This window comes from Prosopis cineraria, unplaced genomic scaffold, assembly GCF_029017545.1.
Source record: "Prosopis cineraria cultivar Desert tree isolate PC_DT_omini unplaced genomic scaffold, ASM2901754v1 PC7, whole genome shotgun sequence".
Taxonomy (NCBI): Eukaryota; Viridiplantae; Streptophyta; class Magnoliopsida; order Fabales; family Fabaceae; genus Prosopis; species Prosopis cineraria.
In genome coordinates this window covers 15,926,081-15,948,433 of record NW_026555338.1, presented here as the reverse complement: position 1 = coordinate 15,948,433, position 22,353 = coordinate 15,926,081, and the positions used below count along the sequence as shown (strand labels likewise).

The 22,353-nt window shown below is 31.4% G+C and overlaps 1 protein-coding gene across 1 annotated transcript; it reads right to left on the bottom strand.

Moving 5' to 3' along the window:
* Positions 1-883: 883 nt before the first annotated feature.
* On the bottom strand, positions 884-4,406 carry LOC129316190 (receptor-like protein EIX1). Its single transcript, XM_054960488.1, has 2 exons — positions 1,626-4,406; positions 884-1,233 (listed from the first exon to the last, which is right to left on the bottom strand). The coding sequence occupies exons 1-2, from the start codon at positions 4,110-4,112 to the stop codon at positions 1,210-1,212; spliced, it is 2,511 nt and encodes an 836-aa protein (XP_054816463.1). The 5' UTR covers positions 4,113-4,406; the 3' UTR covers positions 884-1,209.
* Positions 4,407-22,353: the final 17,947 nt, after the last annotated feature.

Sequence of the window (22,353 nt, the reverse complement as noted above, 5' to 3'; positions counted from 1 at the left end):
TTCCTTATAAGCCATTAAGCTTAATTATAATTTCATGAAATACACAAAATTTTCTCATTTGTTATCATCAAGACCAAGATTCAACAACATAGACATATACTTGACTTTTTTAATTGATGACTTGAATATAATATGGGAATTAGGAGCAGGGGTATATGAGGAGTATGGGAAAGAAAGAAAATCTTTTTAAACTAAACAATTGAATAAGTCAAACCGTGGTTGGTCAAAAACAAAAATCAAACCATGAATTTCAATGTAGAAAGCTGAAACTCTTCAATGAGATATTACAAATATATAGAATTTAATTAACAACATATATAAACAAATTTAACATAAGAAATTATGTTCATGTCCTCATTAATTATTTTTTTTAGAAAAAGAGGGATACAAGTTATTAAGAGGAAAATCACATCCAAGAATCTCCTAAGAGAATTTTTCACAAACAAGAATAAAAAATAAGTCACCATTCATGGAAAAAAAAATCTCTATTACTATTTAATAACAAACAATTTCATATTAATCCTTGTTTGCAAATAACTCTTGGACGATCCTTGAATGTGATTCTCCCATTATTAAATAATATTTCTTTCAAACCAAAATATAAGGCATTGGTAGTTAAACATGATTTATGAAAAAATTAGTTAAAACCTTAATTTCTTAAAAAAAATTACTTCTTTCCTATTTTACCATCATTAAATATTTTATATAAGTGTTTTGATAATGATAATTAAAATTCTAATACATCATTTTTTTAAAGAAAAATAATAAATAATATAGGAGTATAGTTGAAAAAATAATTATAAAAATTACTCAATACTTTATATTTTAGACTAAGTAAGGTTTTTATGAGACGTCTTATATTGTGGTAGGGAGAGAAGAATTATCAATATCTTTTTTTTTCAACAATTATGCAGATGTGATACCTATAAACTAAACTAAAATAAATTAAATTAAAAGCCATCCTAACCAAACCCAGCGTGAACCGACTCAATTTTCTGTTATCTCTCACAATAACATATTCAGGCCGAAAACAAATTTGCAGCAGCGAAAAAAGAAAAAAGACAAAAGAAGAGGGATAACAACAACAACAAGAACAACAATAATACAGGAAAAGCCATTATTTTAGCATTGAATCACTCAACAAGGAATGAGCACATGAGTAGAGGTCCCGGGCACCCTAGCAGTAGTTAGGTCACTAGGTTGGCAATTTCAGCGATTTGCTCCTCCAGGTACCTAAATATTCAAAAATTAAATACAACGATGGTTAAAAAAAATAATAATCTTGATTAAAAAAAATAATACTCTATAATATAAATGCATCTATAATTCACTCAATTGTGTCAATGCATTTTGAGAGAATTATGTTGAAGTTTTATATAAAAAAATTAATTATCACAAGATTTATCAATAAATTTTTGTTTAATTATTAATAGATCTCGTAGCGATTAATTTTCTTATGTGAAATGCATATGTAACTTTTCCATGCATCTCTGGGAATATTCACAACTTGATATCACCAATGTCAATGCTGGGGGTCAAATATCATAATATATTGAACTACTGAGCAGGGGACCACATGGGTTGTTATTGTCAAGGACAAGAGTTCAAGATAGAAGTTTACTTGCCTCTGAGTGTTGAAATCTTCGCTTCAATCTTGCCATGAAGAGGAATGCTTGGACATAAATCCAATCATTCATGTCACTGAAGAATTGAAAATAGGCTTGTCTCCATGAACTTTTGAGGATCAAAGTTCCACAGACTCCCCAAAATCCGATGGTGGATCCAAAAAACATGCTGATGTAAAATCCCAGGCTTATTAGTTGATCAGGGTCTGAATGATCAGAACTTGGTGCTTCTCTCAGACAATCTTGACTGAGAGGTGGGCCACAAAGTCCTTGGTTTCCTGTGTAAGCGTAAGCGCCAAAGGTGTCCAATTGGGAGCCGCGAGGAATTTCTCCTGATAAACTGTTGAAGGACAAATCCAAGAACGTGAGATAATGCAAACTTGAGAAGCTAGCTGGAATTCCACCAGAAAGATAATTTCTTGATAAATCAAGCAACTCCAAATCTTGTAGCTGGCCCATGTTATTGGGAATGAATCCGGTGAGATTGTTGTTTGAAAGGTTTAAAAGATGCAATGCCAAAAGTTTTGTTATGATATCTGGGATCTCCCCTTGTAAGTGATTGCTAGAAAGATCAATCCCTATTAGGAAATAGACAGGAAGACCTGGGAGGATAACCTCAGTTCCCACTCTGTCGAAAGAAAACTGATCTCCTGGTTTCTCAAAATACATCTCCACAAAATTATCCAAAAAATTATCCCGAAAATTATCCTCATTAGTTGAATGAGAAATGTCTGATGAAAAGTTACTTGTCATGGAAACTATCTGATCGAGGCAATGAGGTATTATTCCTGTAATCTCATTATGAGCAAGGTCCAAAGCTTTAAGTTGTTCTAGATTACATAAACTTGTAGGTATGCTTCCTTGTAGCTTATTTTCCCGTAGATCCAAAACAATCAAATTAGGCAAGTTATTCCCCATCGATTTAGGTAAGTTTCCACTCAAATTGTTCTGTCCAAAATCAATGAGCTTCAACCTGGTGGAATGCGTGAAAGATGGCATTTCACCATAGAAGTTGTTGTCATTTAACATGATAACCTTACTGTTTTCCAAAGAATCAACTGAGCTTGGTATTCTACCTGACAAATTATTATGGCCCAAACTTAAAACCTTCAAGTCTTGAAAATGCTCCCAGCAATTGGGAAGTGTTCCTGACAACGAATTATTAGACATGTCAAGAACATGCAATTCTTTTTGCGTTAAGAGGTTTGTTAAGTTGCCATGAATTTTGCTATCAGAAAAATCCAAGTATTTCAAACCTGGAGATAAGCCCCAAAACCATTCAGGAGTGGAATCAAAAATTCCACAACGAGAAATATCCAGCCACTCAAGTCTCTTTTGATTTCTGAGCCATCGAGGGAAGTTAGGACCCAAGTTGCATGATGATGCAGATAACTCGTACAATTGAAAAGATGGCAGCCAATTTGAATTGAAGTTGAAAGAAATGGAATTGCATGAGACATCCAAAACCTTCAAATTTGATAGAGATGATAGATGTGCTTCGTTGATCACTCCGCTCAATTTATTTGAAGAAAGTATCAGCTCGCCGAGGCTAGAAAGCTGACCAACAGTCCACGGAAGAGTGCCATTAAACTCATTTTTTGACAAATCGAGAGTTTCCAATGATGTAAATTGTGTGAACTCAGGCAATAACCCACTCAAATAGTTGTAACTTAGGTCCAAATGTTTCAAGCTACACAAGGGCCTAAAAGATTGGGGGATCATATGTGAAATTGACCCATAAAGATTCGTTTCTCTAAGGCGTAGTCTCACCAAAGATGAGAATGTCGAAAAATTAGGAAAGGGTCCATTGTTGAAGGGGTTTTGAGTGAGATCTAACTCCTCTATTCCATTTTGGACACAACATGGTTGTCGTATCCATTGATTAAGTTGGCCAGACAAATAGTTGGTAGACAACAATAACACCTTGAGCTGGCACAAATTACAAACGAATTTTATTGTGTCACTCTCAAGTTTATTGTTATGAAGGTCAAGATATTGAAGAGAAGTCATATTTATGAAGGCATTTGAAGGAATATTCTGTAAAGAATTGGATGAGAGGTCGAGATGTACTAAGGCTTCGCTCAATTTAAACACCCAAGACAGAGTCAAAGAGTTTAATTGGTTTCGTCCAAGACTGAGGATTTTCAGATGAGAGGAAGAGTTCGTGTAGGAAAATGATTGGGGATTGACTTGAGGAAGTCTAGTCTCATCTAAGTGAAGCTCTAATAAAGAAGGGATATTGCTGATGGATGATTGCCAATCAGTTGCTAGTCTTAAATCAACTAAGTTGAAATTGACATATCTCAAAGAAGAAAGATGAGAAACCCACGCAAGGCTATTCGAGATCAAATTGTAATTACCTCCAAGGTCTAGAGTTTGAATATTGGACAAATTTTGCAATTCGCTGGGAATAATGCCTGTGAGTTTAGCTTTTCTCAGTTTCAACACTGTCAAATGACCAAGTGAACCGATGCACTTTGGGATCATTTGTCCTTCAAAATCATTAAAACTGAGATCCAACGAAGTTAGATGTTGCAACTCACACAATGAAGCATTGATAGTACCTTTCAATTTAGCAGAAGAATCAGAAGCTGTGAGATTCAAGTGGGTGACACGACCTGTTAAATTATTGCATGAAATTCCCTTCCACTTGCAGCAATCAACTTCTCTTTCCCAGGAAGAAAGAATGTTCCCTTCATCAGCGAAACCATCCTTTAACTTGAAAAGGGCTTCCTTGTCTGTCTATTCGCAACTCTTCAAGTTGGAATTTCCTGCACACGAAAAGATGCATAAAACCACAACCAAACAAAAAAGGCAGAGGCTGAGTTGAGCGTACTAAACATGTTTTGGCCTGTTTTGGCTCGTAAAATGAAGTCAAACTTTCATTTATAGACACCAAATTTTCATAGGTATTCGATGATCTATTTGATCTGAGTGGATCACAATTATTAATTGGAATCATGATCATTACAAGACTTGACTTGTAGTGAACTGCCTCTAGAAAAGCTAAAAAGAGAAAAGACTTGCCCCGCTTTTCTCTTTCTTTGTGATTAACGCGGTATCTTCACTTTTTCCTACGCGCCTTTGAAACCCAAGCGCCAAGCTTGAAGGTCATTCAAGAGAAGAATCGGAGAAGCATCACTGAAAGGGACATTATAACTGCCGTGACAAAGATTTGCAGGCCACTTCAAGGAGAGTCATGCGAACATTAAATGGAGAGTACATTTCACATGATTTTATTCAACATTTCATCTCCACTTTTTGTAATGTATACGTTAGACTAGTTTTACATTTTTTTACTATAATATTTTTGCAAGATTAAATTATAAATCATCTATTAAACTTTGAGTTATTTATAAATAAACTTTGGTTTTATATCAATGACATATTATATAAATTTGGCCAGGAAAATAAATTATAACATTTAATATCTAAATAATAGGACTTGTTAAAGAAATTGAGACTTGTTATTTCAAGCTAGTAATAGGACTTGCTATTTCACAAATGGTTATTTGTTATATTACCAATGGAGACTTGTTAAAGAAATTGAATATGGAGTGGCTTTTATAATGTTTGCTTGTTTTTATTACTAAAGTTTTACATGTTAAAGGTTAGATGAAATTGGGACTTATTATTTTATAAATAGTTACTTATTAAATTAACAATAGGGACTTATTTGTCAAATTATCAAGATAAATTTTTAAAACTAGTAAGGAGGCTTGTCATTTGATAAATAGTTACTTATTAAATTACCAATAAAAACTTGTCATTCCTATTAATAGAAATAAGTAAACATTTATAAAAATTAGTGCATATTTAATTTTTTACTAAATCCCATTAGTAATTTAAAATATAAAGTGAAAACAAAGTTTAAAATATATATCATGATTTATTTTATATAATTGAAAGGAATTGCTAGCTTAGTGACTAACAATTTTTTTTTTGGCGGCTAAGGAGATGTGGGTTCAAATCCCCCATCAGCCACTTTAAAAAAATTTTAACTTGTCTCCCTTCCCAGTCCAGTGACTAGCCACCGAAGTTGGAGCTCTAGTGGCAGTTGATAGTGGGAGGATTTTTTTTTTTTTAAAAATGAAGGATAGTTGTGTCTTTTCACACTAAAATTTAATTATATTTTGATCCCTCAGTCCTGTAGAGTGAATTCAGATTCTTTTAATCTTTTTCTATAAATAAAATACTCTAGAAGTCCTTAATGGTATTGTTACTAGCCAGGGTGAATAAGAAAGCACCAGAATTAAATCTCTAGCCACTAGCCAGGGTTTTCAATTTCCTCATCAATATTCTCGATCAGTTCTATTTTGACTCTTTTTGTTGGTGATGGAGATGGCGAGGACTGAACTTGGACTTATGCATGGTCACACGTCCTGAGATTTTTCCATTAGGGACGTAAAGTGATTAACGAGCTAGAGACCTGTTCAACTATTTTATGTGTCCTCGTCTTGTAATGCATGTCATTTTATATTTTATGTTGTCGTTCTTTCTGTTTGCATATGAATCTTGCGCTTTAAGTTAATGATATATATATATATATATATATATGAAGCCTTATGAATTCTCTTTTTCAAATTTAATTGGCATGTCGTCAAATTAATTGAATATATATGGTTTAGATATACTCTTCTATGGCTAAATATGGGCTTAATGTCAGGACACCATCTTCCAGTGCATTTTTTTCATTAGATATTCGTAAATGGTCATTAATGTGAGAATTGTAACTGCTTTATGAAATTAAGCTACGCACGGCATAGATCAACATTAGGTCCCTACCATCGCTTTGATGGCACAGATAACGATTTTATTGTTTCTCTTATGAAGGAATGTGCCAAAATAGTTTCATTATGAAGGGGTATGTCATGAGTCTCACGTCGAAAAGCCTCACATGTGATGTAAAGTTTATAAATTCAAAGGACTCTCCCTCTTAATAAGCTAATATTTTAGAATGAGCTTTTTTTTGGACCTGTACTCATTATATTGATGCTTTTATTGAGAGTCAGGTGTCACAGAAAAGGCTATCCATGGAGGATTTTAACTAGTAAAAGGTCGAGTGAAGTGCCGTAAAGTAAAGCCGCCAGGGATGTCGGCTATTAATGGAGTGGCATTGTCACAAATCCCATATCAGGGAATCTCACAAGTAATGTAAGGTTTATAAGTTTAAAGAGTTCTCCCTCCTAATAGGTTAGTCTTTTGAAAAGGATTTTCCCTTTGAACTTGTGCTCATTACAAGCTATTCTAGTCTTTTGAATGTTTATCTTGTGGATTAAGTTACACCCTTGTTAAAAACTGTGAGAATTTCAACTAGCAATTATGAAAGAAATATTTACTAGTGGGTTCCAAAAAAATCTGAAAATTTTTGGATTGAACTGAAATAAAATGGGTGGTTAAAAATATTAAAATGCCCTTTTGTAAGATTAACAAGTTCTTGTTTATTGTCTAATTTTATTTGTCAATTGCTCTTGTACTTGTTAATTCATTAACAGTACTTGTTAGATACCTTAAGAATATTATTTGTTAATTTTACGACTTTATTTATTAATTTATCAATAAAATTTATTCACTCAATTTGATTAAAAAACGTCATAATTAGTTATAAACATGCAATTGGCCTAGTTGTAGACATGCAAGTGAAACCCAAGGTCATCTGCAGACACCAAATTTTCATTGGTTTTCGATGATCTATCCGAAATGAGTGGATCACAGTAATTCATTGGAGTCATGATTATTACAAGACTTGACTTGTAGTCAACTGTCTCTAGAAAAGCAATCGAGCAGGCAAACAAACAAACAAAGACTTGCGCTACCTTTCTCTTTTCTTGTGATGAACGCCGTATCTTCACTTTTTCCTACGCGTTTTTGAAACCCAAGCACCAAGCTTGAAGGTCATTCAAGAGAAGAATCGGGGAAGAATCACTGAAGGGGATATAGCTACCATAACAAAGATTTGCGGGCCACCAAGAGTGGAAATAGGGGATTCTAATTGGAGCCACAGCTCTCCTAACATTTTAATTTTTTTAATAAAATATAGAAGTTATATATTTTCGACCCTCATAAATCAATACATTATATAAGCTTTGAGATACTAAATAGAATTCTCATTTAAATTATATAATAGTCTTTTTATTTATGTACAATCTAACTATTTTGATAGTTTAAAGATATAATTGTTATAAAATTCACTTATTTTCAACATGTTACAATTTCTCTTAAAGTATTGATGTCATTTAATTTTGATTTTATTTTATATTTGATGAAAGAAATTGTGAGAATTATTAATAATAAACTTTGTCAAGCATTACAACAAAAATCTCAAGATATATTTAATGCTATATGTTTAATATCTGCCCTAAAATTATTTATCCAAAAGTTAAGAGATTATAATTAAGATATGTTCTTTTAGGAAAACAAAATTACTTTTTCCTGCAATAACCAAGCTTTTGAAATTTATTGTATAAATATTTTTTATTATGATATATTTAAATCTCATCAACATAAAAAAATTTGTAACAATTGAGCATCATTACCATGTTGATATAGAGTTTTTTAGATGAAATAGAATTTAAATCCCAATAATATATTTAAATTATTTTTTATTATATATATGTAAAATTGAATATAAATATATACATTAAAATATTTATATTATGTTAGTAATATATATAGATTTAATTTTTTTTAATTATTATATATGATTTATCATCTCGGCCTTCCTTAATAAATTTTTTTGACTCTGCCTCTGCAGCCACTCCATTGTTAAAACGAGAGTCATGCGAACAATAAATACAGAGTACATTTCACATGATTTTATTCAACATTTCACCTCCAATTTTTGTAGTGTATATAGTAGACTAGTTTAACATTTTTTACTAAATTATTTTTAAAATATTAAATAATAAATCATCTCTTAAACCTTGAGTTATGTATAAATAAATTTTGGTTTTATATCAAAGATATATTATATAAATTTGGCCAGAAAAATGAATTATAACATAATAATAGAAATATATAATTTTTGGCGACTTTGTTGCTAAAAGGTTGTTACTATAACAATCGTCGCTAACAATTTTTGGCCGCGATAAAGGTTTTTTGTCGCTAAAAGAATTTTTAGTGGCAACATCTATCATCGCCAAATTTTTTTTACGAAATAATAATTTATTTTATATCACATCACTCTACCACGTATACATCACTTGGTGGCGATTTTTGATAAAATTCACTTTTGCAGCGACTTTTATTTGTCACCACAAAAAATTTACTTTTAGCGTAAACTTTTTTAATCACCGTCAAAAGTCTTTTTTTTTTTTTTTTTGTAGTGTCACCATCCATTTTGGACTATAATAAGGTTATATGACTGGGAACATGGTGGTTTTCAGCGATTTTTCTGGACTGATATTAAGGTACTTATGCTTTGATTTTCCAGCTAAACTTTGCTCAATTTAAACACTCAAGAGAGGGTAAGAAAAGAGCCCACAAGATTTCGCATATTGATGAAGCTCGATTTATCAAAGGGATTTTGCTTGTTGATGATTGCCAATAAGTTGCTCAAATTAGATTATCTTGTGCCAAATTGAGATATATCAAAGAAGAAAGGTAAGAAACCCACTTAAGGCTATTTGAAATCATAGAGTTAACTCCAAGTTCAAGAGTTTGAAGATTGAACAATTCTGCAATTCGCTAGGAATGATGCCCCTGAGTTTAGCTTTTCTCAGTTCATATCTGTCAAATGGTCAAGTGAACTGAATTAGGACTGAATAAAACATAATTAGACCACCCATGAAAACTGAACCCTATGTCTTTGAATTTAATATATGGCAAATAAAGTGTATACCTGAACCGAAGGAAATAAGCACACCCCTACAAACATAGATGCTGACTGCTGAGTCATGCAACTTGTTAGTAGTAGTGCTAGTTTGTTGAAACCAAATGGGTGAGGGAGACAAATTAATTTTTGTTTAAGGTGGCCAAAAAGGGTTTGAACCCACATCTCCTTGACCACTAAAAACATAATTAACCACTAAGCTAGCAATTCTTTTAAATTATATTATGTAAATCTTTATTTTTATTTTCCATGCCAATACACTTGTTAGGAGTATAATGGTTACTTGTTATTTTACAAATAACTACTTGTTAAATTACTAATGTGATTTGTTGAAAAATTTAATATATAGTTGTTTTTTTAAATGTTTACTTATTTTTATTATCAAAAGCTTACATATTAAAAACTTTTATGAACTTATTATTTTACTAAAATTTACTAGTCAAATTATTAAGAAAAAAAATTAAAGTTAGTAACAAAACTTATCATTTCACAAATAGTTACTTGTTAAATTAATAATGGAGACTTGTATGTTAAAGAAATTTAATATAGAGTAATTTTTATAATTACTTATTTTTATTATCAAAACATGTCCAAAGCTTATATAAATTTGCCATTTTACCAAAATTTACTTGTCAAATTATTAAAAGAATTTTTTAAATCCAATAACAGAACTCATATTTTCTAAAATAGTTGCTTATTAAATTATCAATTTAAATTGTCTGTAAAATTATTGAGAAAAATTTTCAAAACTGGTAATGGGACATGTCATTTTACAAATGATTACTTATTAAATTATCAGTAAGGACATGTTAAAGAAATTGTGTAGTGGTTTTTATAAATAGTTACTTGTTTTTATTACTAAAATTTTTTATATCAAAAGCTTATTTGAACTTGTTATTTTGTTAAAATTCACTTGTCAAATTATCAAAAAAATTTTAAAGCCAATAACGGGACTTGTCATTTCACAAATAATTATTTATTAAATTACTTGTTAAAGAAATTTAATATAGAGTGATTTTATAAATGTTTACTTGTTTTTATTATTAAAATTTTACATGTTGAAAGCTTATATTAACTTGTTATTTTGCTAAAATTTACTTGTCAAATTATTAAGAGAAATTTTCAAAGCTAGTAACATGACTTGTCATTTCACAGATAGTTACTTATTAAATTAATAATGAGGACTTGTATGTTAAAGAAATTTAACATAGAGTGATTTTTATAAATGTTTACTTATTTTTATTATCAAAACATGCCAAAAGCTTATATGAATTTGTTAGTTTATCAAAATTTACTTGTCAAATTATTAAAAAAAAATTTAAATCTAGTAACGGAACTTGTCTTTTCCCAAATAGTTACTTATTAAATTATCACTTTGAATTTGTCTATCAAATTATCAAGAAAAATTTTCAAAGCTAGTAACGAGATATGTCATTTTATAAATGGTTACTTGTTAAATTATCAATGAGGACTTATTTGTCAAATTATCAAGAAAAATTTTCAAAGATAATAACAAAACATATCATTTCACAAATAATTATTTATTAAATTATCAATAAGAAATTGTCATTCATGCTAATAAAAATAAGTAAATATTTATAAAAATCAACGCATATTAAATTTTTTAACAAATCCTACTAGTAATTTAATAAGTAGCCATTTGAAAAAAAAAAGTGAAAATAAAGTTTAAAATACATATAAAGATTTATATTATATAATTAAAGGAACTTGCTAGTCTAGTAGCTAACTATTATTTTGGTGGCCAATGAGATGTGGGTTCAAACCACCCCTTGGCCACTTTAAAAAAAATTTAGTTTGTCTTCCTTGTCAGTCAAATGACCAGCCACCAGCTTCAGAGCTTTGGCAGCTGGAGAGAGTGGGAGGATTTTTTTTAAGAAAAAAGAGGGATAGTTTTGTCTTTTCATACTAAAATTTAATTATATTTTAGTCCCTTGATCTTATACAGCAAATTCAGAATTCTTTAATCCTTTTCGATAGATAAAATGCTTTAGAGGTCCTTCACTATGATTTTCGCTATATTTTATGATATTTATTGGTGTTGTGAGAGACGTAGGCATAATTCTCTTTCTCTCTTTCTCATATATATATGTGTATATATATATATATATATATAGGTGAATAAGAAGGCACTAGAGTTAAATCTCTTAGCCAAACCAGATCAGTTCTGTTTTGACTCTTTTGTTGGTGGTGGTGGTCGTGGTGGGCGAGCACTGAACTTGGACTTATTCATGGTCACATGTCCTGAGGTTTTCCATGAGGGACATAAAGTAATTAACGAGCTAGAGAGCTGGCTATGGCTAGTTGCTCATCTATTTTATATGTGTCCTCGTCTTGTAATGCATGTCATGAATATTTTTTGTTGTTGTTCCTTCTGTTTGCATATGAATCTCCCGCTCTAAGTTAATGATATATATGGAGTCTTATGACTTCTCTTTCTCATATTTAATTGACATGTTGTCAAATTAATTAAATATATATGGTTCAGATATACCCTTCTATGGCTAAATGGGCCTTGTATACAGAAACCATCTTCCAGTGCATTTTTTTTTTTTTCATCAAGTGGGATCAATTCAGTACAAGTTCGTAAATGATCATTAATGTGAGAATTGTAATTGCTTGATGAAATTAAGCTGCGCACGGCATAGATCAACATCAGGGCCCTACCATCGCTTTGATGGCACATATAACGATTTTACTGTTTTTCTCTTAGGAAGGAATGTGGCAAAATAGTTTCACCCTGAAGGGGTATTCTAGTATTTTGACTGCTTATCCCATGGATCAAGTCACACCACCGCTAAAAAAAAGTGAGAATTTTAACTAAGGATCATGATGGGGGAATATATATGAGTAGGTCTAAAAAAAAAAATCTGAAAATTCTTCACAAGATTCCTGGACTGAACTGAAATAAAATGGATGGTTGAAAAGATCAAAATATCCTTCTACAAAACTAACAGGTACTTGTTTACTGTGTAACTTTACTTGTTAATTGCTAATTTATCAACAGTACTTGTTAAATAAGTAACTAATTAAGTTCGTGACTCTATAATCTTATAATCTCAAGAAACATTACTTGTTAATTTTTCAATATAACTTGTTAATTGCTTAACTTGACATGTAAATCCTTATAGGACTTGTTCACTCAATTTGACCAAAAAGCACTATAATTAGTTGTTATTTTTTTATTTCACTTGTTAATTTATCAATATCAATTGTAAACTATTTGATTTATCAATAATCATACTAATTTAATCATTTATCCTAAATGTAGAATCATTAGTTGTTAATTCTCTAACTTTAATTGTGAATTTATCAATATCAGTTGTTAATCATTTTTTCTTTCTTTTAAAGAAGGACATTTTGATCTTTCCAATCACTCATATTATTTTAGTTCAATATAGAAATCCTACAGTGAATGTTCAAATTTTTTGGGATCCACTGGTAAATATTTCTCTTCCCTGATCCTCAATTGAAATTCTCTCCTAAAAAAAAATTGTGTTTTGTTTATCCAATGGACAAATTCCACTTTTCAAATTTCAAATTTCAAAATTTAAATTATATTTTAAAATATATATTTTATAACTGACATAAAATTTGCTACCTTGTTTCTCTCCCTCAAAAAAAAAAAAAAAAAAAAACTAGTCAAGTTGCTTTGCCCACGCTGCTCTCCTTATCTCCACTGATAAGCCGTCACCTCCATTTTTTCTCCTTCAGAAGACGCTCTCAATTCTTCCCTTCTCGTAGCTCTGTTTCTCCAAATCATATGAAGAAAGGCATGATCGCACAATGGTGGGAATGGTGACTGAAGATGCTCTCAAATTTCTCTGATCCTTGACTTTCCTCTAACCACCAAAGCATCAGTTTTGGAGAAAGGAGGAAACGTTGGGGTTAGATCTTCAGATGCCAAAGTTTTTTTTTTATTTTTGGAGTTTCATGTAACTAGTTTTATTCAGAAATTAAATTAAAAAAATCATAAATTTTAATTGAGAATTAAATTGTATTTTGATAAAAGTTAAGGTTAATAAGTTTTGGCTCCCTTCTTATGTGGAGAAAGGCCAAATATTAAAACACATTGTGAGTCTCACTAAGTAAAGTGGGAAAGAGTCAAACTAGATCATGAGAAAAATGTTATATTTAAGATTGAGCTATAGCTATTAAAATGGGAAGAAAAGAAAGAGTTATTTTCTCATATTCACAAGGTAATATTGATAAATCAATGTTTGTGAATTCATTAATCATTAAATTGGGCTAAAATTTAGTCATTAGATTTGTTACATCCAACTTGTCATTTTCAATGAAATCGTTGATTTGTTGTCGATATGAGAGTTATTCACTTTATCATTCATAACTATTTTCATATCTTTACAAGGTAGTTTTGATAACTAGTCTAACCCTAGGACTAATATGATATTAGTGTTAGGTACTCTAATTAGTTATAAATATGTGTTACTGTTAATTAGCATAACTGTTTTGTGTAGATTGTGTTGTGGACACTGTAGGTGAGTGTTCAGGAAACCTTTCTATTAAAGAATAGGTGTAATCACTTCTTGATGTTCTATTGTATATGTTATGTGATTGATTGTATGTATTTTGAATTATGAAATATATGTGTTGAGAACCCATGTGTTATATTAAACTCTATTTTGTTGAGAAGATATGTTGCCAAGTGGGATATTAATTGTTTAATGAGAAAGTGTTTAGATTAAAAAGTATATTAGAAAGCATGATTTTTAATGTGTTATGTATTTATATGTATTGAAACTGTTCTTAATTGCATAATATGTTGGTGTATGGTTGAGAGTTGTGTGGTAGATAAATCTCACCACGTAGTATGTCTCCATTAGACCCAATAGATGGCACATGTGACTTGGACTAGTTTATCTTTGGCTGGATAAATTAGAGTACCAAGCATAGTGTATGGAGAAGGGAAGGATTTGTCATACCATATATGTGTATTTGAAAATTGAATATATAACTATTTAAAATGTGTTTTGTTCCCACTTAGTGATCCATATATTTAATTACTTTGCATGCTTTATCTCATCCTATAAATTAGTTACTGGGACCATTGTATCTCATTTCCCATGGTTATTATTTTTACAATAAAGGGTCCAGCCGAAGAAGCCTCGAGAGAGTAATTGAATGTATGTTGATTCTCTTGGCCTATGTGCCCCTCTTTTTTGTTGAAGTAATGCATAGAACTTCATTTTAGAACATCTTTGTTTATTATGAGTATGCAAACTCTTTAATTTAAATTATCCTACATGCATTTTATAAATATCAATTTCTATGGTAGAAAAAGATCTACCATGATATTAAAAGAGCTTGATAAATCCAAAAAAAATATACATTACTTTTGAAATACAATTAACTTAATTAAAAATTGAACCAAACTTTAAACTGAAAAATCAACTGTTCTCAATTTTTATAACCTAACTAGTTGGACCAATGATGTAATAATTAAATAAAAATAATATTAAATATATATATGAAATAAATATAAAAAATAAATTTATAGTATGCCTAATTGTTAATAAAATGATATAACATAATTGTAAATTAATAATATTATAGATAATTGTAATGACCCCAACAAAAATTTAAACTAAATAAATAAATATATATAGGATAACTTACTTAAAGTGTGTTTATATTAATTTTTGGGATAAATATAACAAGTTAGAGACTTGGTCTAGTGGCAGCTGAGCAACCTTTCATATATAAAGTCCCAAGTTTGAATCTGGAAGAGGCCAAAAGCAGAGTTAAAATTTTCTTTTTGCTGGCCGTGCGAAATTACCAAACTGCCCTTAGCTTCATCTGATATTTTTAACTCTTCCTTCTTCTTTCTCGGTCATTCCAGAGCAGAAGCTCCGCGAGAGAGAGAGAGAGAGTTTCATCGTTCCTTTTCTCTCTGTGTTCATTGGCCGGTGACTGTGGGTGCGTCTCTCGCCTTGGTTGCTGGAGATCGAAAAAAAAAAAGAAGAAAGAGAGAGATCTGAGATTGGACGAATCTTGCTTAGCCTTTCGTGGTCACTGCTTTCTTCCCTTCTACCGTAGCTGGAGCTGCGTTCGCGTAGCTCATCGTCGCTGGTGTGCTCGTGGCTGGTCCTTCCATTTCGGTTAGGATTTTCCCTGTTTCTACGTCATTCTCCCTTGTACGAGCTCAGCGTTCCACCATGTTAAGTCGTTGAAATGGGTACTGCTGGTTTAGGCTGAGGCGACGCTGACTCTGGTTTTCTTTTCTTCTGAACGGTGCTGCGTCTCCTTCTTTTTCTTGCATCAGCTGGAGAGTTCCGTTTTTTTTCTCCCCTGTTTTGCTGTAGATTCTATCTTCTTTGCTGCCTCTGCCATTACTGGTGTTTAAGGTAAGAAATTTAAGGACTTTTCTTACTGAATTTATGTGGGAGGGAGAGTTCTGTTTGAGGACTAAAATTATAAAAAAAAAATTTGGTGGGTGTTCTGTTGTTGCCTTGACCGAAAAATGTATATATATATATATATATCTGGACTGAAATCGAAAGAGACAAACTTGGATATATGATTGGTACCTATAAGATGTCATTGAAGGGCTTATATGAGGAGAAAAAAAAAATTTGACCTCTAATTGTTGATGGGAATTATTGGTTTAGAAATTCTCTTGTAGCTTTGTAAAGGAATTTAATTATGGGCTTGCACACAATCATGTGTATATTTAGAGTTCGTTTGATTTTTGGTGAATGGTTAAAGGCTTAGGATTGAGGAGGTAGAAGTAATGCACCTAAGGTAAATGATACAAAGATTGGGAGAAAACTCCTATTCCATGGAAATATTATGGCATGGTTAAAGTTTTATGAAGAAAGTAAGAGAAATTAATGATAATGCTTGAATTAACTTTAAATTATAAATTTGGGTTTTGAGATTTTAATGGTGGTTAGTAAAGGTTGTGTTATAAATTAAAATTTTATATATTTATATTTTATATTTTATAGGGTGTGTGGAAGAACAAGACCCTGAAAAGACTTAAAAGAAGAATACTTTTGGGAGTTAGAACTTCAACAGGTAAGTGAATAGCATTCCTTATAATTATTTATTAAAAACCTTTTTATTGAAATATTTCATTTTTATTAATTATGTTAGTTTTAGAAATTTTGAAACAACGATGAAAGACAGTTACATTATAATTTGTGCATTTTCTCAAGAAATATATTTCTAATATTGATGAAAGCACATTTGCTTATTGAATTTTGAAATTTTCTTGGTTACATGATTAGTACAAGTTTGTACATTCATTATGATGTATCGATTTGGCAAGTTTCATATATTTGAAGTAATTCATGCGAGTTTGATCTTGATAATGAAAGTTTGAACTCAAAAATGATCATTTCCCTCGCATGTTTGAAACGGGATTTCTAAGAGAACTCGAAACAGAACACTGCTGCTAACGGCAGTTTCGTTAGCCCGTAGCGCGCTGTGGTTAAATACTAGCTAGTTTGTTTCGTGAGTTTTATTCTCACGTTTGGTATTCGTGGGCTTCGTACCCGCGTTTGATTTCGTGGCCTGAGCCGCGTTTGGTTACTTACCCTCGTGGGCTGTGTGTCCACGTTTGTTTCGTAGCTTCGGCTGCGTTTGGTTACTTACCCTCGTGGATTGATGTGTCCACGTTTGTTTTCGTGGCATAAGCCGCATTTGGTTATTTACCCTCGTGAACTGTGTGTTCACGTTTGTAACTTGTTCTGCTGAGTTCTCAGAAATTTGAATGTTAATTAGTATGCATTTTCAAAATTTACCTGATTTTGATAAATAATTGGTGTTGTTTTGAGTTTTATGAGAGCAGATTAACTTCTTTTAGCACGATAACATAAATTGTTTTCACTTCATTCTTATTTTACAAAAATGATTATGACTTACATGCTTATAAATTTTGGTGAAATTACTTTCAATTTCTTGACACCATTAATAGAGATTGTCAAGTTAAATTTTAAAAAATTTTATCATGGGAATGCTATTCACTGGAAAAAAATTTATTTGGCCTCAGATTGGTTAGCTGACGCCGATTCCACCAACGACCTCAAAAAGGGGCAACTAGCTACAGTGGGTGGATCCTTTTGATTGGTATTGCCACTTTAATGTCAATATATGAATTGTATGTCTTTTAGAATCGAAAGAAAGAGTAGATGCTCCACATAGGTTGTTGATGAATCTTATTTTTGCCTGTACATTGGTTGCTGGCTGGAAGGAGCTATGCTCCTGACTTATACTGTTAGTTGTAAAAAAAAATTTTTGTTGTAGAATTTTTGGGAGATCCTAGTTACAGGGGAGGTTCTGCCGAAATTTCTGCAAATATGTCAACATTTAAAAAAAAAAAAAAAAAAAATGAATGACATGAAATTAATGTTCATTTGGAGGCTTACGGGAATGTGAGAATGGTTCGTACCCGTGCCGGTCACCCTCTATTTTAGGGCGTGACAATAATAATTTTATCAATTGTTAAATTTAGGTGGATCTTAATTAAATTAGATATGAATAGACTTAAAAATATTTACATTTGTATTTATAATTGTCAACATCTTTATAAAAAAAGGGTCTCAAATTATATTTTATACATATGAATTATCCAAAAATAAAATTGACTTTTAATAGGAATCTAATTTTTGAATTTTTTTTGGTTTTTTAATGTTTTTAAGCTTCTTTCAATATAATGTTTAAAACCATTTGGTTTTCTAAAAAAACACTCTTGTTTCTAGTTTAATAGTGGTTCAGCACTAGTTTTCAACTTACTTTATATCTCAAACGCCACAAAGTGTGAACTTATATTTTTATGTACATATTACACCTTTGAAATACTTTATATCTTAAAAAACATGAGAATGACAAATAAATTTCACCCAAATATAACTAAAAGACAAAAGAGTACCATAAAATGGGTAAATTACTTTGAAACCCCTAAGAACTTATTGACATTTTTTTTTGCAAAATTATGTTTTTGACCCTTTGCAAAATAATAGAAAGAAAATTAGTTGTCATTTGCTACTCAATTTTAGTCATTTCCTCATTTAAAGTAGTCACTAACCTACAGACTGTTAACTAATAAAAGTTGTAGAAAATTAATTGTCATTTGCTACTTTTCCCAATTTGAAGTAGTCACTAACCTAAATGACCCTAACGCAGCCACTACTTCAAATGAGGAAATGATCACTACTTCAATTAGACTATGTTGACTAAAATTGAGTAGCAAATAACAACTAATTTCTTGCAACTTTTTTTATGAAGTAAATGCAAGAATCTATAGACCAGTGACTATTTCATATATATATCAGGAAATAACTACTTCGATTAGGCCATTGACTAAATCAGAGTAGCAAATGATAATGAATTTTTTGCAACCTTTATGCCTTAAGTGCAAGGTTCTGTAGGTTAATGACTATTTCAAATGCAGAAATAACTCTTTCATACAAGGAAGTGATTAAAATTGAGTAGGAAATAAAAACAAATTTCGTTCCTATTATTTTTATGAAAATGAAACTAAATAGCATATTAATCAATAATAATCAAAACATACTATCACAATCAAAGGCCTTAGCATACAAAGGGCAAAAAATATACCATCGAAGGGGAGGTTATAAGTGACTTGTTTAAAGAGGAAGAGGACATGCTAGCAAGGCTGTTAGCAAGGAATATTAAGAAAAGAAATGGAGATGTTCAAATGCAGGAACAAGGGACGAAGCTAGGCTAAAGACGTTCAAATGTAAGAGGAGCAGAAATGATGATCAGGAGGGTAGTTAGGAGGCCAATGTAGGTAGAGCATTGGGAAACGAGCAGGCATGGCTCAGATGAGCTCAGGCTTTTAAGCCCAAATTTTTTTAAAAATGATTCCTTTATGAAGTTTGGCCCTTATGCAAATGATGATTATATGGCTAATCAAGAGGCCAATGTAGGTAGAGCATTGGGAAATAGGCAAGCGTGGCTCATATGGACTCAGGCTTTTAAGCTCAAATTTTTTTAAAAAATAATTGCTTTGTAAAGCCTAGCCCTTATTCAAATGATGATTATATAGGTAATCAAGAGGCTAATGCAGGTAGAGTGTTGGAAAACAGGTGAGCATGGCTCATATGGGCTCAGGCTTTTAAACTTGAATTTTTTAAACAAATGATCGCTTTATGAAGCCCATCCCTCATTCAAAGATCTTGGGGCTAAGCCCATAAGTCTATTTTTATTATTTTTTATTTTTTTAAATTTTTTAAAATTAAATTTTTCAATTATAATATTTCATATTTTTAAAAAATATAAATTATTCTACCTTCGTCTTAAATTATAACATATTTTGAGACAAAATCTCACATACTAATAAACTTCATTAAATATACTTAACAACATTATATTTTTTAAAATGAAAATATAAACTTCCTAAAATATCCTTCATTTAACAACTTTAAATCTACATTTAATTAGTATTAAATAAAGAAAAGTAGAGGATAATATTAGAATAAGCTTATTTAATTAAACCTTAATCTTATGAAAGTGTCTTATATTTTAAGATGACAAATCATCCCCAAAAGTATCCTATAATTTGGGACGGAGGGAGTAATATTTAAAAATTTAAAATAAATAATATAAATTCTCATTTTAAACTATAAATATATATTCTAAAATTTAAATTTAATTTAAAAATTAAAAATATTTTTTGGAAATAAAATAAAAAAGGGGCTTAAGAGGATCATCCAAGCTTGAGCCCCTTTTTTAAGGCCTATCAGGATCAAGCTTCAAAGTCTATTTTTTCTAAAAAATGTTAATTTTTTAATTTTTATAAAAAAAGCTTAAATGGGCAACCTGCTAGGCTTGATCTTTATTTTTGACTTTAACCGTAGGTAATATGACGCCTTCTAGAACACAAACTTCTTACAAGGAGAAGTTGATAAGGGAAGACATTAGGAAATACGAATATGATTTTGAAGAGTAGATGAAAGAATGGATTCAAGAAGAACAAGCTATGTCTCCAAACGCTTACTGATGAACAAAAAAAGATGCTAGATAGTCTACCCAAGACAAATGTGCTACAGATGATAGATTAAAAAAACAAAAGTTATGTCCTTCTATGGAAGGATGCTATTGTTATTACTCATTTAGGTAAGAGCCTCATACTGAAGGTGATGAGGGATAGATTGGGGATGTTAAAAACAGATAAGTTTAAGCTTATAGACTTTTCAAATAATTATTTTGCCTTTTGTTCTAATGGTATCTCTATTTGTCGATCGAATGTTGTTATTTGATGGGTCTTGGATTATTTAGGGCCATTATTTATCTGTTCAAGTTGGGGTTCAAATTCAAACCCTTATTATAATAATGTGGGCAAGATTGCTATCTGGAGGAGGGTACAAACTTTTCCTGTGGAGGATTTCATGCTTGAGTTAGGTAATATAGTTGGTAAAGCCGTTAAATTGGATATGAACACTGTTATTTTTTCCAAAAAAAAGTGAATTTTATTAATTGCCAAAAAAAATTATTACACACATATTTGAAGCTAAAAGAAAAACACTCGAAAAAACCTACAAGTACAAGCTAACACACAAAAACTCACCAAGAAAACAAAACAACAACAAAAGAAAAACTGGAATAGAAACCAAAAAACATTCAGCAATTAGTCAAAAGCAACAATCAGCCAATATCCTTCCTACAAAAAAAACACGCCAGGCACACTAAGAGCTTGAGCCAAATCCCTTTTCAAAACATGTGCAAGAGAGGTTGGGGGCCTTTCAACCTAATCCACAGGACACAACCTCTTTAAGCTATTTATTGCTACCCAATTAGCAGACTCATTCATTGACCTTGAAATCAATGCAACCATAACATTTGATAGGGATTTCAGCGCCACAAGCATGTCCTCAAACAACCACCTGACACCTCCAATCACAACTAACCAAGCAATTATACAACACAGCACAATCAGTTTCAATTATACACTTATCAATCTGAAGATTCCTTATCAGATCCAGACCTTTCCTAAAAGCCACAACTTCTGATATAAAAGCTGAAGATGAGTTGATTTGTCCTGCAAAACCACCAATCACAACCCCATTATCATCCCTACAAACCACCCCAATGCCTGCACTACTAATTTTATACTGATACGAGCCATCTACATTAACCTTGACAATGTCTACCAGTGGAAATTCCCATCCCCTTTTCACTTTACATTTTTGTTTAACAAACCCCTCTCCCATCCATCCATTAGCCCTTTAATAATCATCAACCAAATCAACCGCATCATTTAAGGCTCTAGTAGGATCAACATTCTGTTCTTGAAATACTACATTACACCTCATTTTCCATACCATCTAGCACACAGAAGCCAAGATAGCCTTCTGGTAATCAGTTACCCAACCATTCTTCCCAATCATATTTCGAACCCACTGGTCAAATCTAGAAAGATTTTCTTCTGACACATGTCCATTAATAGGATATGAACACTTTAGCACAACATAAGAACAAGGTTACAATGGTGTAAAGGGGCGATATGTTCAAGTCAATATGAAAGTTGATCTAAACTATGAGCTTTTGGAGGATGAGTTGCATCAATACTAAGACGTATATGGAAATGGAGTTACAAAGTCAAACACAGTTTGGGCTCACAACAAATACACACATAGAAGGGAAGAGATAAAATATAGAGAGAGAGAAGTCTGTTAATGCTATTAAGAGAATGACTCAATGTATCCAGTATAGCCTTTAAACTAAGTTGGTGGTCTTGGATCTTAATGGGAACCTCAAAGCTTTCCATTAAGTAGCGTCCTCCAAACTGTGTCGGTGGTCTTGCCGAGGACATGACTTCTTGTCCTAAAAAACCACTCAACCTGTCGTGTACTTTAGAGAACCTCTTTCACATCTTTTCTTTATCATGCAATT